Genomic DNA, 17,363 nt, shown 5'->3' on the forward strand with positions numbered 1-17,363 from the left:
AAGGCTGGCTGGGGAGAGGAGGGTCTCGCCCACCAACCTTGAACCTCACCCACCCATCGGGCAGGACTCCTGCCTGCCCGGTACTCTCTGTTAGGGCAGGGCTGGGCCTGAGGTTGGATGATTTTCCCAAAGAGGCCTCCGTGACGCACCAAGCCCTGATGCAGCCCACAGAAGAGATAATGGCTAATTGGACTTTAACACACCTTGTAGGTACCTTTTCTCGATTGAAAAAAAAGAAAAACAGAAAGCGAAGCAAAAAAAGAAAGAATCCCAAAAGATCCACACATTGTCAAATGTGTGGAAAACCCAAGGTCCTTAGAGCTGCCCAGGGCTTCATTTCAGGCAAAGACCTTGAGGGTGGCCAGCACCCGGCTGGGCAAACGTAGCCCTGGCTCCCGGGCCACAGATTCCCTGGCCTTCCCCAGTTACATAATCAAGTCCCCTACCCTACCCATCCCTCCGGAGCTCTCCTGACATCATCTTCACTTTGGTTTTCTCACTGGAACCCACACGGTGTATAAGGTTGAACAAAGACATTTATTTGTAAAAGCAATTCCCAATGGAGCAGAGATTGTATCCATAGAAAGTAAAGCGGTGATCATTCAGAAGCCCACATGCAGACATCAGCGAAACCCAGGGCAAAAGCAGACAGACAGCTCTGCTGCAGACACCCGGAGAGCTACCAATCCTGCCAACTGCAAAGCAAAATGTCCTTTCCGCTTGAGAACACGGATGCACCGAGATGTCCTGTGAGAAAGAAATTTGGTCTGACATCCACGATGAAGTGATCAGGGAACAGTTGAGGGAGCCTTTTTTTCCTCTTCTGGGTGGCTTGTCAGCTTCCCACGGATACCCGGCTAAGAGCTGAAGTGGTCCTCCAACCTCCAGCGGCAGGGGGCCGTGTCAAAGCCCAGCCTGCTCACATGCCCATCCTTATGCTCTGAATGATCTGGAAGATAGCTGAAGGAGGAAAACAAAACAGACGGCTCAGACACCAGACAGCACACAGCTGGAAACCCAGCCCCACCGCCAGCCCTGCTTCTGCTGACCCCGGGCCCCTGGACCTGTTAGCACACAGCTGATTAGATATTTCCTAACAAGGAGTTAAGTTAACAAGAGGTCAGTGAACTTCTTTAAAAAGGCAGCCTTGCTCTGTCTGCTGATGGATGCCTCGGGGATTTACGGATAACCCCTGCTAATTCCACCAGGAGTGAAGGCCAGAAATCCCTCAGGCCCTGAGAGATTTGGCCCTCTTCCCCAGAATGTTCTGATGCTGCTGGGAAGCGGGGGACAGCGTTTTCGTGCCGGCAGGGCACTCATTTAACAGGTCAGCGACGCTGCCTCTTCAAAATGGCTGTGACCTGGAAAAGAAGCTGCCCTTGAACTGGAAGGAAGGCCAGGTGCCGGGCGCAGACACGTGGAGCTGGGCCCCCCCGGCTGCTGATAACCTTTGATACAAGTGCATCTTCAGGCGGCCTGGAACTTTCTGAAATTCGACTTGAAATGCACCGAGAGCAACATTGATTTATTCAGGGCACCGTCTTCACTAAGTGGACCGAACTCCTTCCTGAAGGGGTGGGTAGCCTGAACGTCCACAGACAGTTCCTGGGACTCCCTCCCCTTGTTTTGGTAAGAGCTGGTTGGATAGCACCCAGCCTGGTTTGGTTTATAGGGTTTAAATGTGTTCCAGGAGAGGAAGGTCCAACTTCCTTTTCACATCCTCCCCAGATGTGACGTATACAGTATTGGTCAATTCGTGATGAAGACAAAATCATGATAATAATAGCAATGAACACATATAGAATGATTTTTTTTTTTTGAGGGGCAGCTGGGTATCATGTGACCACGTGTAACAACAGAACAAGCACAGAACATTCAGGGGGCTCACCCCTTCTCTCCTTCATAAAGTCATCCTGGAATATACAGCAGCCCAGCAGGGATGCTGCTTCCTACGTAACCATAGTGAAATACGCTACCCAGAACCCTCGAGAAACAAAGCGTCTGACATTTTATCAACTGACGTTAGTGAGCACATACTATGTGCCAGGCATTGTGCTTCGGGGAGCCAAAGATAATGCACACCGAGGGCCCCGGGGGCTCTTTCTTGGACAGCTAGACTTGAAGGGTAGATAAAGCACTAATGTAGTTGGTTTTTCATAAACTAAAAAAAATCACTTTGTGCACCATTACGACTTTCCTAAATTGGATAGACACCCAACGTGATTTAGTATTAAGTGTTCATGAATGTTCAGCGTGACCATAATAAAAAGTGATAACTGAGAAGACTCTGCTGTAATATGGTTGTAGAGGACGCACAGTGTTTGATCGGATCCCCAAATAGCTCTGGTTCGCTGTACTTCTTGGGTTCTCATTTCTGCTTCTTAGCGGTTATTGGGTCTCAGTGATTCTTATCTCTGGTCGCATCTCTGGTGCTACTACACCAATCTGCAGTGGGCCCTCTTCTATTATTATGCTACTGTAGACTAAGCCAAAAACAAAGACTGTTAGAACTACGTGTAAAATGAGAGTCAAACATGAGAGTTGTGTGTGAAGGTCGGAAAGACTCTTCTCCAGATAAAGGAGTTAGCTCAACAAGTTGTGATATTTAACTCTGGTTGTGCTCAGAGGTTTCCTTGGCTTAGTCTCATCTGGGGGGTGGCTCTTAACGGGAGAAGCCGCTAGCGGGATGAGAAAGTACCTTACCCACAAGTATAAGCTTGCCGGAACACGGATGTTTCCACCCTCCTCTACCAAAGCTAACAAGGAATAAAAAGTAAACAAACATTTCTGTGTTCTGGCTCCACAGGAGTGCTGGAAGACAGCGGTATAGTCAAGCACATTAGGAAAAAAATATTTACATCTACCGTGCCTCAGGTCTTTGTTCTTGGGATCAGGAAAACATCCCTAATTTGGACAAACAGGCTTACTTTAGAGGGGAATGTTTAGGTCAGAGGGAACTGGGTTTGAATCCCAGCTCTTCACTGAATAGCTGTGTGACTGCATGAATAATTTAACCTCTTCAGTTCTGTCTCCTCTGCTGGGAAATGAGGACCGTGCTGCTTGCGGCGTTAATACAGGGATTCAATGATCTGACGTAGATGAGGCTCCTCACACATCAAGGTTTCGGTGCATGGCAGTCATTGCTATTATTACTGTTACTGTTACTACAGTGATGGCTGCTGCTTCCATGTATGAGCGTGAATACCAGAGGTCAAGTGCTACCTGCCACCCTCTAGAGGTGAATTTTCGGAATTCACTAAATAGTTCTGAGCCCTGATTTCTCTATGTATAAAACTGTAGGTAATATGTACCTCAAAGGATTGCAAGGAATAAATATGATGACGTAAGTAAAATATCTGCCCATGATAGATGCTCCAAAATGTTATTTCTCCCTGAGATTTATTCGTAGACAAGGAATCATTATCAGCAGGATATAGGTCAATGAATACGCAACAGGCTGTCCCTTAGTCCATCAGACCCTATTAAGTTAATTCATGACCTCAAAAGTGCTGGGTAACGATAAAACCACTCAATTCTTTTCAAAGAACTGCTGCAAATTTCTCTTAAGACTCTTAGACAAAGCTTGCTGGCCTCAGAGTAGCAACACATATTAAAACAACTTACCTATTTCTGAGTCTGCTTTAAAAACTAATGAAAGATCATTCCTGACCCTAACTGAATCCATGAATTAACAGGTCAAAATCTGATGGTCTTTAACATGTGTATAGGCGACCCTTTAAAATTGAACCCTCTTGGAGAAATTACTTTGAATAAAGTCTATTTTAAGTTCACCATTTGCCTCCACCTCTAAGACAGTGGAGAGATGGTTGTGTTTTATGATTCCTTTTTCAATGTCTTTGAGAATTGTATCCCTGTCTTTAAGAAGGCTTATATCAATGTCAATGTCTTTAAGAAGCCTTCACCATCCTATACCAATTATATTAACTGTACATCTGTGTGCCCTCCAGTAATGACCCACACTACAACCCTGGCCTCCCCGATGCTGACTTTCTGAGGCGGTGAACGGGAAGGGAGCCAAGAGTGGGTTCCAAGTGGGAAAGGAAGGGGGGAGTCTAGACCCTGACAAGTTAATGACGTAACAGAGGGTGAACAAAGCAGAGAAAGCAGCCGAGCGGGCTGCAGGAAAGGGGCTGTGGGCAGGCGAGTCAGCCGGGAGGACAGATGCCAAGAAAGGGAAGAAGGGCAGGCATTCAAGGTCAGGGGATCTGGCCTGGGGCAGGTCAGAGGTTCAGGAAAATCCAGGCTAGAGTGGGAACTACAGAATCTGGGAGCTTCCGCACTCTCCCACCCGTACAGGATCCTGGTCCTTGGTAACCTCGGACGATCACGTCTCTCTTTTATTCAACCATTCCCTTTCAAAGAAATTCTTAGGGTTTAACATGCAAGAAGCACTTGCAACTCAAAAATCAACCAGAACAATCCTCCTGACTCCACATCTCCCATCCACAGGTGCCCTCTTCCTCTTTACAACCATTTCCAAAAAGCTGTCTAAGTCCTCACTTTCTCCATTTCCTTACCTTTGGGTTCCACCTCATTCCACTGCATTCTAGCTTCTCCCTTCACTCCAGTGAAATAGCTCTTGCTAAAGATACAAATGACCTTCCATGTCACTTAATCCAACTAGCGTCCTTCAGCTGCCTCTTGTCATACACCCCTACTTACCATCGCTGAGCGCTCCCTCCTGGAAACTCTCTTCCCTTGGCCTCTGTGACACACCATTCTCCTACTCTCTAGTTTTCCGCCTTCTCTTTGGCTCTTTACGCTAAACGTGGTTTATGGGGGTCATCCTAACTCCTCCTGACCAGTAAACAAGAATGTCGAAGTTCTGCAGTGAGCATGCTGGCTTTCTTCTCTTCATTACGTTCCTTCTCCCAGGTGATCTCATCCCCGCCCACAATTTCAGTTGCCACTTAGCTTTTGATGACTCACCAATGTGTGTTGCCAGCCCCGACCTCTCCTCGGAGCTCCAGACCTACACCTTCCACCATCTAATTGATACCTACACACAAGTGGCTCAAAGGCACGTCAAATGCAACAGGATCTTCTCATGATCTCTTCCCGTTGCCAAGCTTGGCATCCTCCTCCTCCATCTTGCACGTACACCAAAAATGCCAGAGTCATCCTTGATACCTCTGATTGATGACCAAGACCTGTGGGCATTACCTAATAATCTTGTGATTGTGCGTCTTTCGCTCCATCCTTCCGGAAACCACCCTAGTCCAAGTTACCATCATCTTTCCCCTGATTCCTGCGGTGACCTCCACTGGTCTACTCTTGCCCCTCCTTCAATCCTTTCTCCATACTGTAGCTAGAATTATTCTTCAAATAAAAACAAGTGAGATCGTGCCCTCCTTGAGTTTCTAACACGCCAGAAGCATTCTACTGCCCGATCCTTGGTGAAGCCTCCATGACCTGCATCTCCTGGCCCCTGGCAACCTGTCCAGATTCACCTTCTCCACTCTCCTCCTCTCTTACGGTAAGCCCTCCTGTTTTTAAAAGCTCCCTGCTCTTACTACGGGGCTTTTACACATGCCATTCTGTCTGTCTGAAATGCTTTCCCCACCCTACCCTATTGCCTAGTCTTACTTCAAAATTCAGAAGTTATTTCTTCAGAGAAGCCGTCTTTGACCATCTGGAGCAGGAGTTCTCAAACTTATGTCTCACAATCTCCTGAAAATGTTTGAAAACAGGCACTGGACCCCATCCCTAGAGTTTCGAATCCAGTGGGTCTGGGGTGGGAACTGAGAATGTATATTTCTAACAAGTTCATAGGTGCTGCTGAGGCTGCTGGTCCAGGGACCACACTTTGAGAACCACTTACCTAGAGCACACCAGCCCTCTGCATTACAGGCACACCTCGTTTTATTGCGCTTTGCCGATATTGCGTTTCTTGTTTTTTGTTTTGTTTTTTTTACAAATTGAAGGTTTGTGGCAACCCTGTGTGTAACAAGTCTACGGGCAACGCTTTTTCCATCAGCATTTGCTCACTTCGTGCCTCTGTGTCACATTCTGGTAATTCTCACAATATTTCAAACGTTTTCATTATTTTTATATTTGTTATGGTGATCTGTGATCAGTGACCTTTGATATTACTGTTACAAAAAGATTGGGACTCACTGAAAGGCTCAGATGATGGTTAGCATTTTTCAGCAATAAAGCATTTTTTAATTAAGGTATGTATACCTTTTTTTAGACATAATGCTATTTATTGCATGCTTAACAGACTACAGTATAATGTAAACAAAACTTTTATGTGCACTGGGAAACCGAAAACTCATGTGACTTGCTTTATTGCGATATTAGCTTGATGGCAGGGGTCTGGACCCGAACCTGCAATGTTTCCAAGGTTGGCCTGTATATGCTTTCACAGCCCTGTGTTCCTCTCCTTCAAACATTTTCATGCCTGAAATTTTACATGTTTCAGCATAATTATTTGTTTGACTCATCTCTCTTCCCCACTAGACCACAAGCTCCAGGAGGGCAGGGATGATTTTGCTCCCAGCTCTACCCCTGGGCCTAAGCTCAGCACCGGGCACATAGTAGGTCCTCAGTAAAAATTTACTGAAGGACTGAACGGTGACAAATTGCAAACAGCACGGAGGAAAATACATTTTAAAAACCTCAACTGATTACTCTTCAGACCTAAAGAATCAGCATCAAATGGCGACCTTGAGATTCAATTGCTCCAAGAGCTCAGTTCTTGAGGGGAAGTCAAGTCGCAAGTCAAGAACATAAACCCCTTAAGGCCCGGAGCTGGGCCAGCCCAATCCACTCTTCCCTGGGGACTGCCCCACCCCAGCTAACTGGGAGCGCCCAAAGGACAGAGAGATGACACAAGTGGATCCCCTAGGAGACTGTCAGGAAGCTGGAACCCTGCCAGACAATGGGGTCTTCCGAAAACGACATTTATTGAAGGTAAATGGTTGACGATAAGAGAGATCCAGGGAGTTGCTGAGAAGAGAGATCAAGACAGGCCAGAGGAACACCCTTTAGGAGGATAAGCCGACTCTAGAATTCACACAACTCTGATTATTTTTCATTTAAAAAATTTAAAAAATGAAAGCGCTGGTAAGAAAAGTATGGGCCTTGAGAAAGATAAGCAGAAATGTTAGGAGACAAGACATCGCCAAGGTGGGTCATTCAGCTCCCTGGAAGAATTAGCACAAAGATAGTCAAAGGCAAGATGCCACTTCCCCATGGCTTCTCCAGAGACGGAGAAGAGGGTAAAGAGAGGGAAGCCAGGGATAAGTGAGGGCAGGAGGGCACTGTTAAAAGAGAGATCGTATTAGCAAAGAATAGGATGCTCTCTCCACATTAAAATGGCAGACAGCGGAGGCACTCTTCCGAGAAGGAAACCATACACAGACCCAAAGGGCCCCAGGGGCACAGGGCCACAGGGCAGAGGTAAGCACATGACAAGCGAGGCCGTAGGTCACCTTGAGGGAGCCAATGGCTGGTGAGACATCTTTTCCAGACTGTCCATCTCAGATCCTGAGGCAGGAGTTCCAGAGCAGACGCATGTCCTCAAGCTTTCCTTTGTGGTGACACGGAAAGGTTTCTCCAGGGCTGCTCAGTTCCTCAAACTTGCCAGTCTTGTGGCTGTGACTTCCTCTGGGTGTCACAATTTCAAGATAGTTCGGCCAGTCTCCAGGAAAGGCCAGTGCTTATGTGGGCGACCTGCAAACACGGTGAACTCAAATTTGTCCTGGAGCAAGTGTGCAGGACAGAGCAAGGTGATGGAGCACCCCGGTGGCCCAGTCAAAGAGCAGCCCATGGCTGGGTCAGGGCTTTACCCACCTGGGGGCAGACCGAGAATGGCCGTCCGTCTGGAACCTCTGGACAACGCACATTTTCTGGCAGGGAAAGTAGGAGATGTTTTAACAGGAGTTCTTTTCAATACACAGTCATACGCTAAAGGCCTAAAGTTGGCGGAAAATCTGCTCCATGGTATTTTGGGGGAAATGGTAAGAGAGAAGGATGCAGGATAATAGAAGGCAGATGGGTTTGGAGTTTAGGTTTGGGTACTAGCTCTCTTTTTAGCTACGGGATGCTGGTTGATTTCCTCTTTGAACCTCTGTTTTGTGATTTCGAAAAATGAGTACCATAGCTTCTTTGTAGGGACTGTGTGATGAGAAAAGAAAATATAAGTGTAGGACCTGGCATTATAATAAGTACTCAAGAAACGGTAGCCAAAATAGTTGTATGAATAGATTCTGCTCACCCCCACTGGCTAGTTTTTAAAGAGTTCTTTCTGGAAGGAGAGCAGAGGCTCCAGCTCTAGCTGTCCCTGCAGAGGTGACACCACTGACCTCTGGCTGGCAAACCCTGCCCTCTACCTGTCCAGGTGGGAGCTGGGGTTCCTGCAGCTTCCCCAGTATCTCAGAGCTCTGCTCCCCCAAGTTTTCTCCCCATCACAAAGGTCAAAATGTTATCTTTCTTTCCTTGCAAGCATTCAGAATCTTGGTCGGCACCTTGCCAGGGGTGTTGAGAGGCAAGGAGACGGTGCAACTAAGGGCCGTCAACATAATGACAATAACAGCAAACATTTGTAAAACTATTACCAGGACTCCACTAAACGTGTGGCATGCGTTGTCTCCTTTAATCCGCAGGATTGATTTTCATGAGGATCCTAGGAGTTTTCAGATAGGATCCTATCCCTTTTAAGAATGGAAGACACTGAGGCTTGGAGTGGGCGTGTGGGTGAGTAGCTTGGACAAGGCTGCACGGCTAGTAGGTGGCAGAGCCGGGTTTCCAACCCAAGGAGGCTGTCCCTGGAGCTGGTTCACACAGGACTTAGTCCTGTCCCTCCTCCACAGCATCCTTAACAAAACAGCCAGTCCTAGGGAGGGCGGGGCTGTGGGCTCTTCCAGAAACGGAGAGGCCTCCAGCGCATACATAAAGGGAGACCGCTGGACCACCTGAAACAGGAGGCCGGGAGGACCGGAGGCATTCAGGCCCAGCTTAGAACATCTCAGGGAATCACTTTCCTTATCTGTTCTGAATAGGTTGTCCTGAAAAACGGTCCAGCCTGTGACACGTTATCTCTCCCCAGTCCTGCCCCGGCAGGCACAGTGCCTACCAGATACAGGAGAAGAGTACAGTCTGTTAACTGCCAGACAAAGGGAACGTCCCTGCCCAGAAACAGTGCAGCTACTCACAACTGATGGTGCCAAATGAACCTAGTAGGCTCGTTGGGAAAGGCCTTAACTCTGGAAGCACAGAGGCCAGCGCCGGGCTGGACACAATTTCCTATTTGATGGGCAAAGAGGGTCCAGATGTGGATTCCCTTCTGGGGATGATGAAAAATCAGTATATCCAGCAACACAGGAGGCACCCCTATACACACGCACACACACAACACACAGATACACACAAACACACATACAAAAATACACACAGACACATACATGCAAACACACAGATACACACAAACATACACAAACACACACAGACACATACATACAAAGACACACACAGACACAGACATAAACACAGACACATAACAGATCCTGCTTCAACCAGAACAGCTTTTCTTTTGTTTCCCTCTAAGATTTGAACAAAGAGGTCTACTAGTCTAAAAGAAAAAAAAAAAAAAAAAAAAAGAAAGGTCTACTGCTTTAAAAAAAAAAGAAAAGGCTAAAACCAAGAGTTTAGCCATTTTGCTCTCAAAATACACTTATTTTTTTCTGATTATACAAGTAATATATGCTCATTGACAAAATTGGAAAATATAGAAAATTAGGAAGGAAATAAGTCACTGGTTAATCCTATTACCCTAGAGGTTTCCCTTTGATGGGGGATATAAGCTCATCAGTTTCAAGAAAACCCAGACTTCAAGAATGACTAAAATTCACATAATCTCTAATTAGGAAGTGGGTATCATGTTCGGCCAGAGAGAGAGAAATGCAATTGAAATGGGGGATAGATGAGGGAGAAGTAGTCTGAGGGAGGGAGGTGGGGTGTGGCTGGGGTGTAAGAGTTTCCCTCTGAGAATCACAGCATCATGGGGAATAAATGGTGGTTCCATTGACCCCGGTTGGAACCTCAGTGAGGGATGAGGACAGAGAAGACTGCTCTCAGCTTGCTGCTTCCTGTCCACACACAGGGACACACCTGGGCTCAGGAGAGGTGAATGATACGACAGGATCACAAGACACATGTAAGCGCTAACATACTGTCTGGTCAACTGCATGTGAAGGGAAAGACCTACTGTCACTGAGTCCAGGTGAAACTTCTAGTCCAAGAGGAAAGTCAAAAATGCTGAAGACAGTTGTCCTGTGAACACGGTGGCACTGACACTATAAGATGGGTAGGCCAGGGTTAGGACCCTGCTGTCACTGCCCTGTTCAGGTCAGACATTACTGACGCAAAGCAGCATACTCATCACAGAGCTCTGGGGAGGCCTCAGAACCCTTCTCCACAAGGCTCCTGAAAGAGGTGAGGACAAAAGGGAGAGGAAAAGCCAGGGGCAAGGGCTGTGGGCACAGCCAGCAGGACGGGCTTCATCCACGGTCCGGGGAAGCACACGCAGACAGCAAGTGTCTCGCGCAGATAGCAGCTGGCGTATCTGTGTGACGGCATCTCTGCCGCCTCGGACGGACATTCCGGGTCACGCTTGTCTCTGAGTCTCAAGATAAAAACAAGTACTCTTCAGAAGCTATCAAACAGTTCTCTAAAGAAGCAGGCTTTGAAACCGGGGACTGAGAGTCACGACGAGCTGCTTATCTGGAAAAAGGCCCCACCGCCTGCAGAAATGGAAGATAATAGTTTTATAAAAACGGGAGAGAAAAAACGGCCAAGTCTCTAAGAGGGGGGTGTTTAAACCCTTGGGGCTTCAGTGTGAATCTGGGGTCCTAGGAGATCAAATAAAGACAAACGCAACCAGTTAAAAGGGCCCAAGCAAAAGTCCTGGGTCAAGATCTGAACAAGAAAAGTTTCTGGCCTGTTTGGACTAATCATCTGAGGGGACCCAGAAGAGGTATCTGACTAAGAAACAGGTTTTAGATTTCTGATGGAATGTATATAATACTAACAACAATAAGGCTAGTTTCCAAATTAAACCAGACAAAGCAAGATATGGCCCCGAGATGTCCTATCTGGACAAGTCCACGTCTCAAAAGAACACTCTGTTCGCCAAGCTTTTGCATCTCACAAAGAAAACTTTTTTTTTTTTTTTTTTTAAATAGCAAAACGGTGGTGTATTTGGGTTGCTTTAAGGGAATAAAACTTAGTTTATTTCTGATATTCAACTTAAAGTACAAACCCCTATTCATGGATTTTAGTGTACCTCTGGGCGCTTCCTGTTTCCTGCCTGGGTCGGTCTGAAAGATTCCGATGCTTTATCGTGGGAACATAGTCTCACCCACTGGGGGTGTTATCACTGAAACTGCACTTACTCCTCCTTGGAGTGAAGAGGCGGGGTCTACAGCTCTCTGGAAGGTCAAGACCAACGTGAGTGGCTGAGCCTGCCAGGTGAAGGCGTGGCCTGGGAGGATGGAAGGCAATGGAAGCCTAAAGTGTCCGTGACACCCCAGTCCCGTTCATGGTGCCACTACTTTACATGAGGGCGATGGGGACAGAGATGGTGGTGACTGAAGCTGCAGGCCTCAAGAGTGCTGTGGGCCAGCACTTACGTCCCTGGAACCATTCAGTACCAGGACTACCTCTGGAGGGGCTCCTCCTATCCCCGTTTGATGGATAAGGAAATCAATACAGAGAGAAGGTTATTCAGCAGAAACATAGCGAATCCAGGCTTTGAATCCACATCTGGCGGAGCCCCAAACTATCCTCCCCTCTGAAGCCTCTTATCCATTTACTGCCAGTTGGTCAGTTTTCAAAGAAGTGTTTTGCCTAAGAGACCTTTTGCAATCCTGGAAAGTGGAAATTTCCTTCCTCTGAAGGGGGGTGTATTTAGTATTGAGATAATGTCCTCTGACTGGTTACAACCACGGACTTGGGCTGGACTGGGATCTCGGGGGGCCTCCCTGGTGAGGGGTGGGCATTCCCTGGGCACGTGTTTTTGTGCCAGGGGCTCTGGGTGCCTGAGTGCTGTGCCCTCACCGCTCCCCTGGTTCCTCTTCCTTCCTTTTCGTTATCTGGCTCTTATCAGCACCAGCCCTGCTGGCACGAAAGGCATGTGTGGAGAACAAGGAAGGCCAAGGAAAGAAGCCGAGAAGGAAGGGGTCAGGAGTCTGCTGTGACACATCACTCCCCATAATAATGGGGTCCCGTAACCTCTTGGAGGTTTGTTGACTTGTTTTGCCACATAAAATGGAGTAAGGGTGACCAATAAGTGAGCCTATACTTAAAGGTCAACATTTTTACCATTCTTCATTTTTTCACAAAAGATACTAGGAAAACAGATAAAACCTGCATTCCTTGTGACTTGCCTCACCTGAAAATTTATTTACCCTAGGTACACTGACAGTATTTCTATAATTTTTTATTTTAAATAAATAATTAATTAATTCTTGGCTGCATTGGGTCTTCGTTGCTGCGCGCGGGCTTTCTCTAGTTGTGTTGAGTGGGGGCTACTGTTCCTTGCGGTGCGCGGGCTTCTCATTGTGGTGGCTTCTCTTGTTGTGGACCATGGGCTCTAGGCCTGCGGGCATTAGCAGTTGCAGCACGTGGGCTCAGTAGTTGTGGCTCGCGGGCTCTAGAGTGCAGGCTCAGTAGCTGTGGTGCACGGGCTTAGTTGCTCCGCGGCATGTGGGATCTTCCCGGACCAGGGCTTCAACCCGTGTCCCCTGCATTGGCAGGCGGATTCTTAACCACTGCACCACCAGGGGAGCCCTCTATAATTTTTTTAAACTGAAGTGTAGTTGATTTACAATGTTTCAGGTGTGTACAGCAAAGTGATTCAGTATATATATATATATACTGTTCCTTGCGGTGCGCGGGCTTCTCATTGTGGTGGCTTCTCTTGTTGTGGACCATGGGCTCTAGGCCTGCGGGCTTTAGCAGTTGCAGCACGTGGGCTCAGTAGTTGTGGCTCGCGGGCTCTAGAGTGCAGGCTCAGTAGCTGTGGTGCACGGGCTTAGTTGCTCCGCGGCATGTGGGATCTTCCCGGACCAGGGCTTCAACCCGTGTCCCCTGCATTGGCAGGCGGATTCTTAACCACTGCACCACCAGGGGAGCCCTCTATAATTTTTTTAAACTGAAGTGTAGTTGATTTACAATGTTTCAGGTGTGTACAGCAAAGTGATTCAGTATATATATATATATATATATATATATTCTTTTTCAGATTCTCTTGCGTTATAGGTTATTACAATATGCTGAATATAGTTCCCTGTGCTATACAGTAGGTCCTCGTTGTTTATCTTTCTTATATACAGTAGTGTGTATCTGTTAATCCCAAACTCCTAATTTATCCCTTCCCCCTCTCCCCACTCTGCTTTGGTAACCATAAGTTTGTTTTCTATGTGACACTACTGCTAAAAAAGAGCCCTTTGCCAAGCCCACCGTCGATTAGAAAAGTGGGTTTAATAGAGTGAGGTAACGAAAGCAAGAGAATCAGATCAATGATCAACATCTTCACTACTATTAGAAGATTTCATATTTTTCCTGTCTGTATAAAGATCTACAAAATATGAATAACTAACCACATGAACTCAGAGAGGGCGAATGACCTCAGAGGTATCCCAGGGACTTCGTGAAATGGAACTTAAGCCTGGCACACGGGTATATCCTGTTCAAAGGAAAAGGACTCTCTGGACAGGGACAGGAAGGGGTGTGTCTGCAGAGGTATGGAAATCCCACCGCAAACTCCAGTGCATTTTGTGCGAGCGTGACAGGCAAGGGCAGGGGTGAAGGTGCTGTTGTGCACACTACAGATGATGGCAGGACGCTAGATGGGGTGCGTCTTTCCTACTTTGTGCTACAAAAGTGGAACAGAAGCAAGAGAGAGCAGTGATAAGGGGCTTTAATCATCCAGGCACCGAGAAGGCTCAATACGTAAAGCAGAGGAACTGATAAAGAGCTAGATTTGAGGAAATCGCATTTTTTGTGTGTGTGTGCAATAACAATTTTTTTTAACATCTTTATTGGAGTATAATTGCTTTACAGTGGTGTGTTAGTTTCTGCTGTATAACAAAGTGTATCAGCTATACATATACATATATCCGCACATCCCCTCCCTCTTGCGTCTCCCTCCCACCCTCCCTATCCCACCCCTCTAGGTGGTCATAATCGCATTCTTTTAAACGAAGAGAAGAGATAGGCAGATAAGTGAATCACTTAGCTGTACAGCAGAAATTAACACAACACTGTAAATCAACTATACTTCAATAAAATAAATTAAATAAAAAAGATAGGTAGGAGGCTATGGTCTGCGACTCTGAAAAGGGAGGAACTCAGGAGGGATAGTAGGAGCTGCAAGAAGAACTGAATCTTGACTAATCCCAGAGACGTGGCAACGGGTATGAATCTAAAGGAGCTATTGTGTTTTTCGTGACGTGTTTGGTTTAGAAAAGGACACGGACAAAGATAGAAGTAAGGGCACAGTACCAAGGACGAACTGAGAAGAGTGACACATTTCTGTGAGAACAGAGCTTGGCCTGAGCTGAAGCTTGCAAAAAAAATGCTAAAGTTGGCAAAAAAAAAAAAAAAAAAAAAGAAAGGAAAGAAAATAAGAAAAAAAGGGAGATGGTGGTGGATTATTTTTAGATATGATTTTAAAAAGGAGGAGGTTCATTGCGTGGGGATCATGGTGACATGTTAACAGAGGATAAAGTTAAGAGGACCCAACTCCCCGTTTGATGTCTAGCCTTTCCATAGAAGCTAGTGGTCTTCACTAGATTTAAAGAAGCATCCTTAGAAGAGCGCCGGACATGCAGGCAGGTGATATAGTATGCCAGTAAGTGGTATGTACTCTTGGCCACTTTAAGTCCAAATCTCCAGGCCCTGCAGGCTCCCATCCCAGGCCCCTGGACAAACCAACAGAGATGATAGCAGAGACAATGTACTTGATCCCCGAAAAAACTAATGGAGACTGGGAAGGTTCCAAAAGACTGTTGTCAGCAAATGTCCCAATTTACCCAAAAGGGCGGAAAGATACAGTTCCTACTATGTGAACCAATAAGCCTGGCAAAATTGTAATTAAGATGTAATTTAGGGAAGGTTTTTATTCCCTTTGGAAAGGATGGATGTTAAGAACTAGCACAGGTTGGAGGAAAATAAGCCAGACGAAATGACTTATTGGCTTTCTCCCCTCTCCTGTATGCTACCTAAGGGCACACACCAGAGAGGGTCCCGGTTACTGTGTATCTTGAAGCCAAAAAAGAAAAAAAACAAAAACCAAAAAAACCCACCAGCTCTGTACCTATTTAGTTCCTGACAACAAGGGCTACATGAGGACCCAGGCTCACAGATCCTGTGTTGGCCTTTGGCCAGTCTTGAGCCTGTCGTACTATCTCAGGCCCCTGTGCCTTTGTCATGCAGTGTTCCCTCATGTGGAATAACCCTCCCTTTGTCTGGCTGTTTGTCCTTCAAAACTCAGCTCAAATGGCACCTTCTCTGGGAAACTTTCTCTTCTGCTCAGTATGAGTTAGAAGGCCCTGATATAGTCTGACTGTGTTTTCTGAGATCCACATGTTGGAATACTAATGCCCGACGTGATGGTGGTAGGAGGTGGGGCCATTGGGAGGTGATTAGGTCCTGAGGGCGGAGGCCTCATGAATTGGATTAGTGCTCTTAGAAGAGGGACCCTACTGAGCTCCCTAGCCCCTTCTACCACGTGTGGATGCCATGTGAGGATACAAGGAGAAGTCTGTGATTGGGAAAGGGGCCCCCAACCGACCACACTGGTACCCTAATGTGACTTCCAGGCTCCACAACTGTGAGAAATAAATTTCTGCTGTTTATAAGCCACCCAGTCTATGATAGTTTGTTATAGCAGCCCGAAAGCACTAAGACAGTCCCTTGTCCACGCTTGCCAAGCCCTCCGGGTGCTCCGCTGTCAGAGTGCTCTTTCCCTGGGAGCAACGACATGTTCCTTATCTGTCTCCCCAGTGCCAGCTGCCCCCTGAAGGAGTTTGTATCTCCAAAGCCCGCACAGTGCCGGGCACGCCAGGAACCCTCAAGACACGAGGACTGCTTGCAGGAGTTTTGCTGAGAGGTTCAAAGCCCACCCGAGGGGACTTGTCTCTAATTGTTTTCTGTGGGCTTCTCCAAACCTAGACTTTTACCAGTGCCTTGGACGAATAATATACTTGCAAGAAACCATAAAGCTGGGAGAGAGAGATAATTAGATAAAAGGCTCAAGGTTCAAGATCTAACAATCTACAGGTTGGCCATAAAGCCTGAAAACGTAGATAACTTTTTTTTTTTAACATCTTTATTGGAGAAAATTGCTTTACAGTACTGTGTTAGTTTTTGCTGTATAACAAAGTGAGTCAGCTATATGCATACGTATATCCCCGTATAGACCCATATCCCTTCCCTCTTGCGTCTCCCTCCCACCCTCCTTATCCCACCCCTCTAGGTGGTTGCAAAGCACGAGCTGATCTCCCTGTGCTATGCGGCTGCTTCCCACTAGCTAGCTATTTTACATTTGGTGGTGTATATATGTCCATGCCACTCTCTCACTTTGTCCCAGCTTACCCTTCCCCCTCACTGTCTCCTCAAGTCCATTCACTAAGTCTGCGTCTTTATTCCTGTCCTGCCCCTAGGTTCTTCAGAACCTTTTTTTTTTTTTTTTAGATTCCATATATATGTGTTAGCATATGGTATTTGTTTTTCTCTTTCTGACTTACTTCACTGTGTATGACAGTCTCTAGGTCCATCCACCTCACCACAAATGACTCAATTTCGTTTCTTTTTTTGACCGAGTAATATTCCATTGTATATACGTGCCACATCTTCTTTATCCATTCATCTGTCGATGGACACTTAGGTTGCTTCTATGTCTTGGCTATTGTAAATAGTGCTGCAGTGAATATTGTGGTACATGACTCTTTTTGAATTATGGTTTTCTCAGGGTGTATGCCCAGTAGTGGGATTGCTGGGTCGCATGGTAGTTCTATTTTTAGTTAAGGAACCTCCATACTGTTCTCCATAGTGGCTGCACCAATTTACATTCCCACCAACAGTGCAAGAGGGTTCCCTTTTCTCCACACCCTCTCCAGCATTTATTGCTTGTAGATTTTTTGATGATGGCCATTCTGACCGGTGTGAGGTGATACTCCATTGTAGTTTTGACTTGCATTTCTCTAATGATTACTGATGTTGAGCATCTTTTCATGTGTTTGTTGGCAATCTGTATATCTTCTTTGGAGAAACATCTATTTAGGTCTTCTGCCCATTTTTGGATTGGGTTGTTTGTTTTTTTGATATGGAGCTGC

General features: G+C 46.4%; 1 protein-coding gene across 1 annotated transcript in view; it reads right to left on the reverse strand.

Annotated features, from left to right (window-relative positions):
* Positions 1–518: 518 nt before the first annotated feature.
* The window catches only part of SERP2 (stress associated endoplasmic reticulum protein family member 2), a 27,856-nt gene continuing 11,011 nt past the window's right edge, over positions 519–17,363 (reverse strand). The window contains exon 3 of the mRNA XM_024125823.1: positions 519–960. Coding sequence (XP_023981591.1) covers positions 920–960 — 41 coding nt within the window. The 3' untranslated portion in view covers positions 519–919. The remainder of the gene's footprint in view (positions 961–17,363) is intronic.

The sequence above is a fragment of the Physeter macrocephalus genome, chromosome 13, assembly GCF_002837175.3.
Source record: "Physeter macrocephalus isolate SW-GA chromosome 13, ASM283717v5, whole genome shotgun sequence".
NCBI lineage: Eukaryota > Metazoa > Chordata > Mammalia > Artiodactyla > Physeteridae > Physeter > Physeter macrocephalus.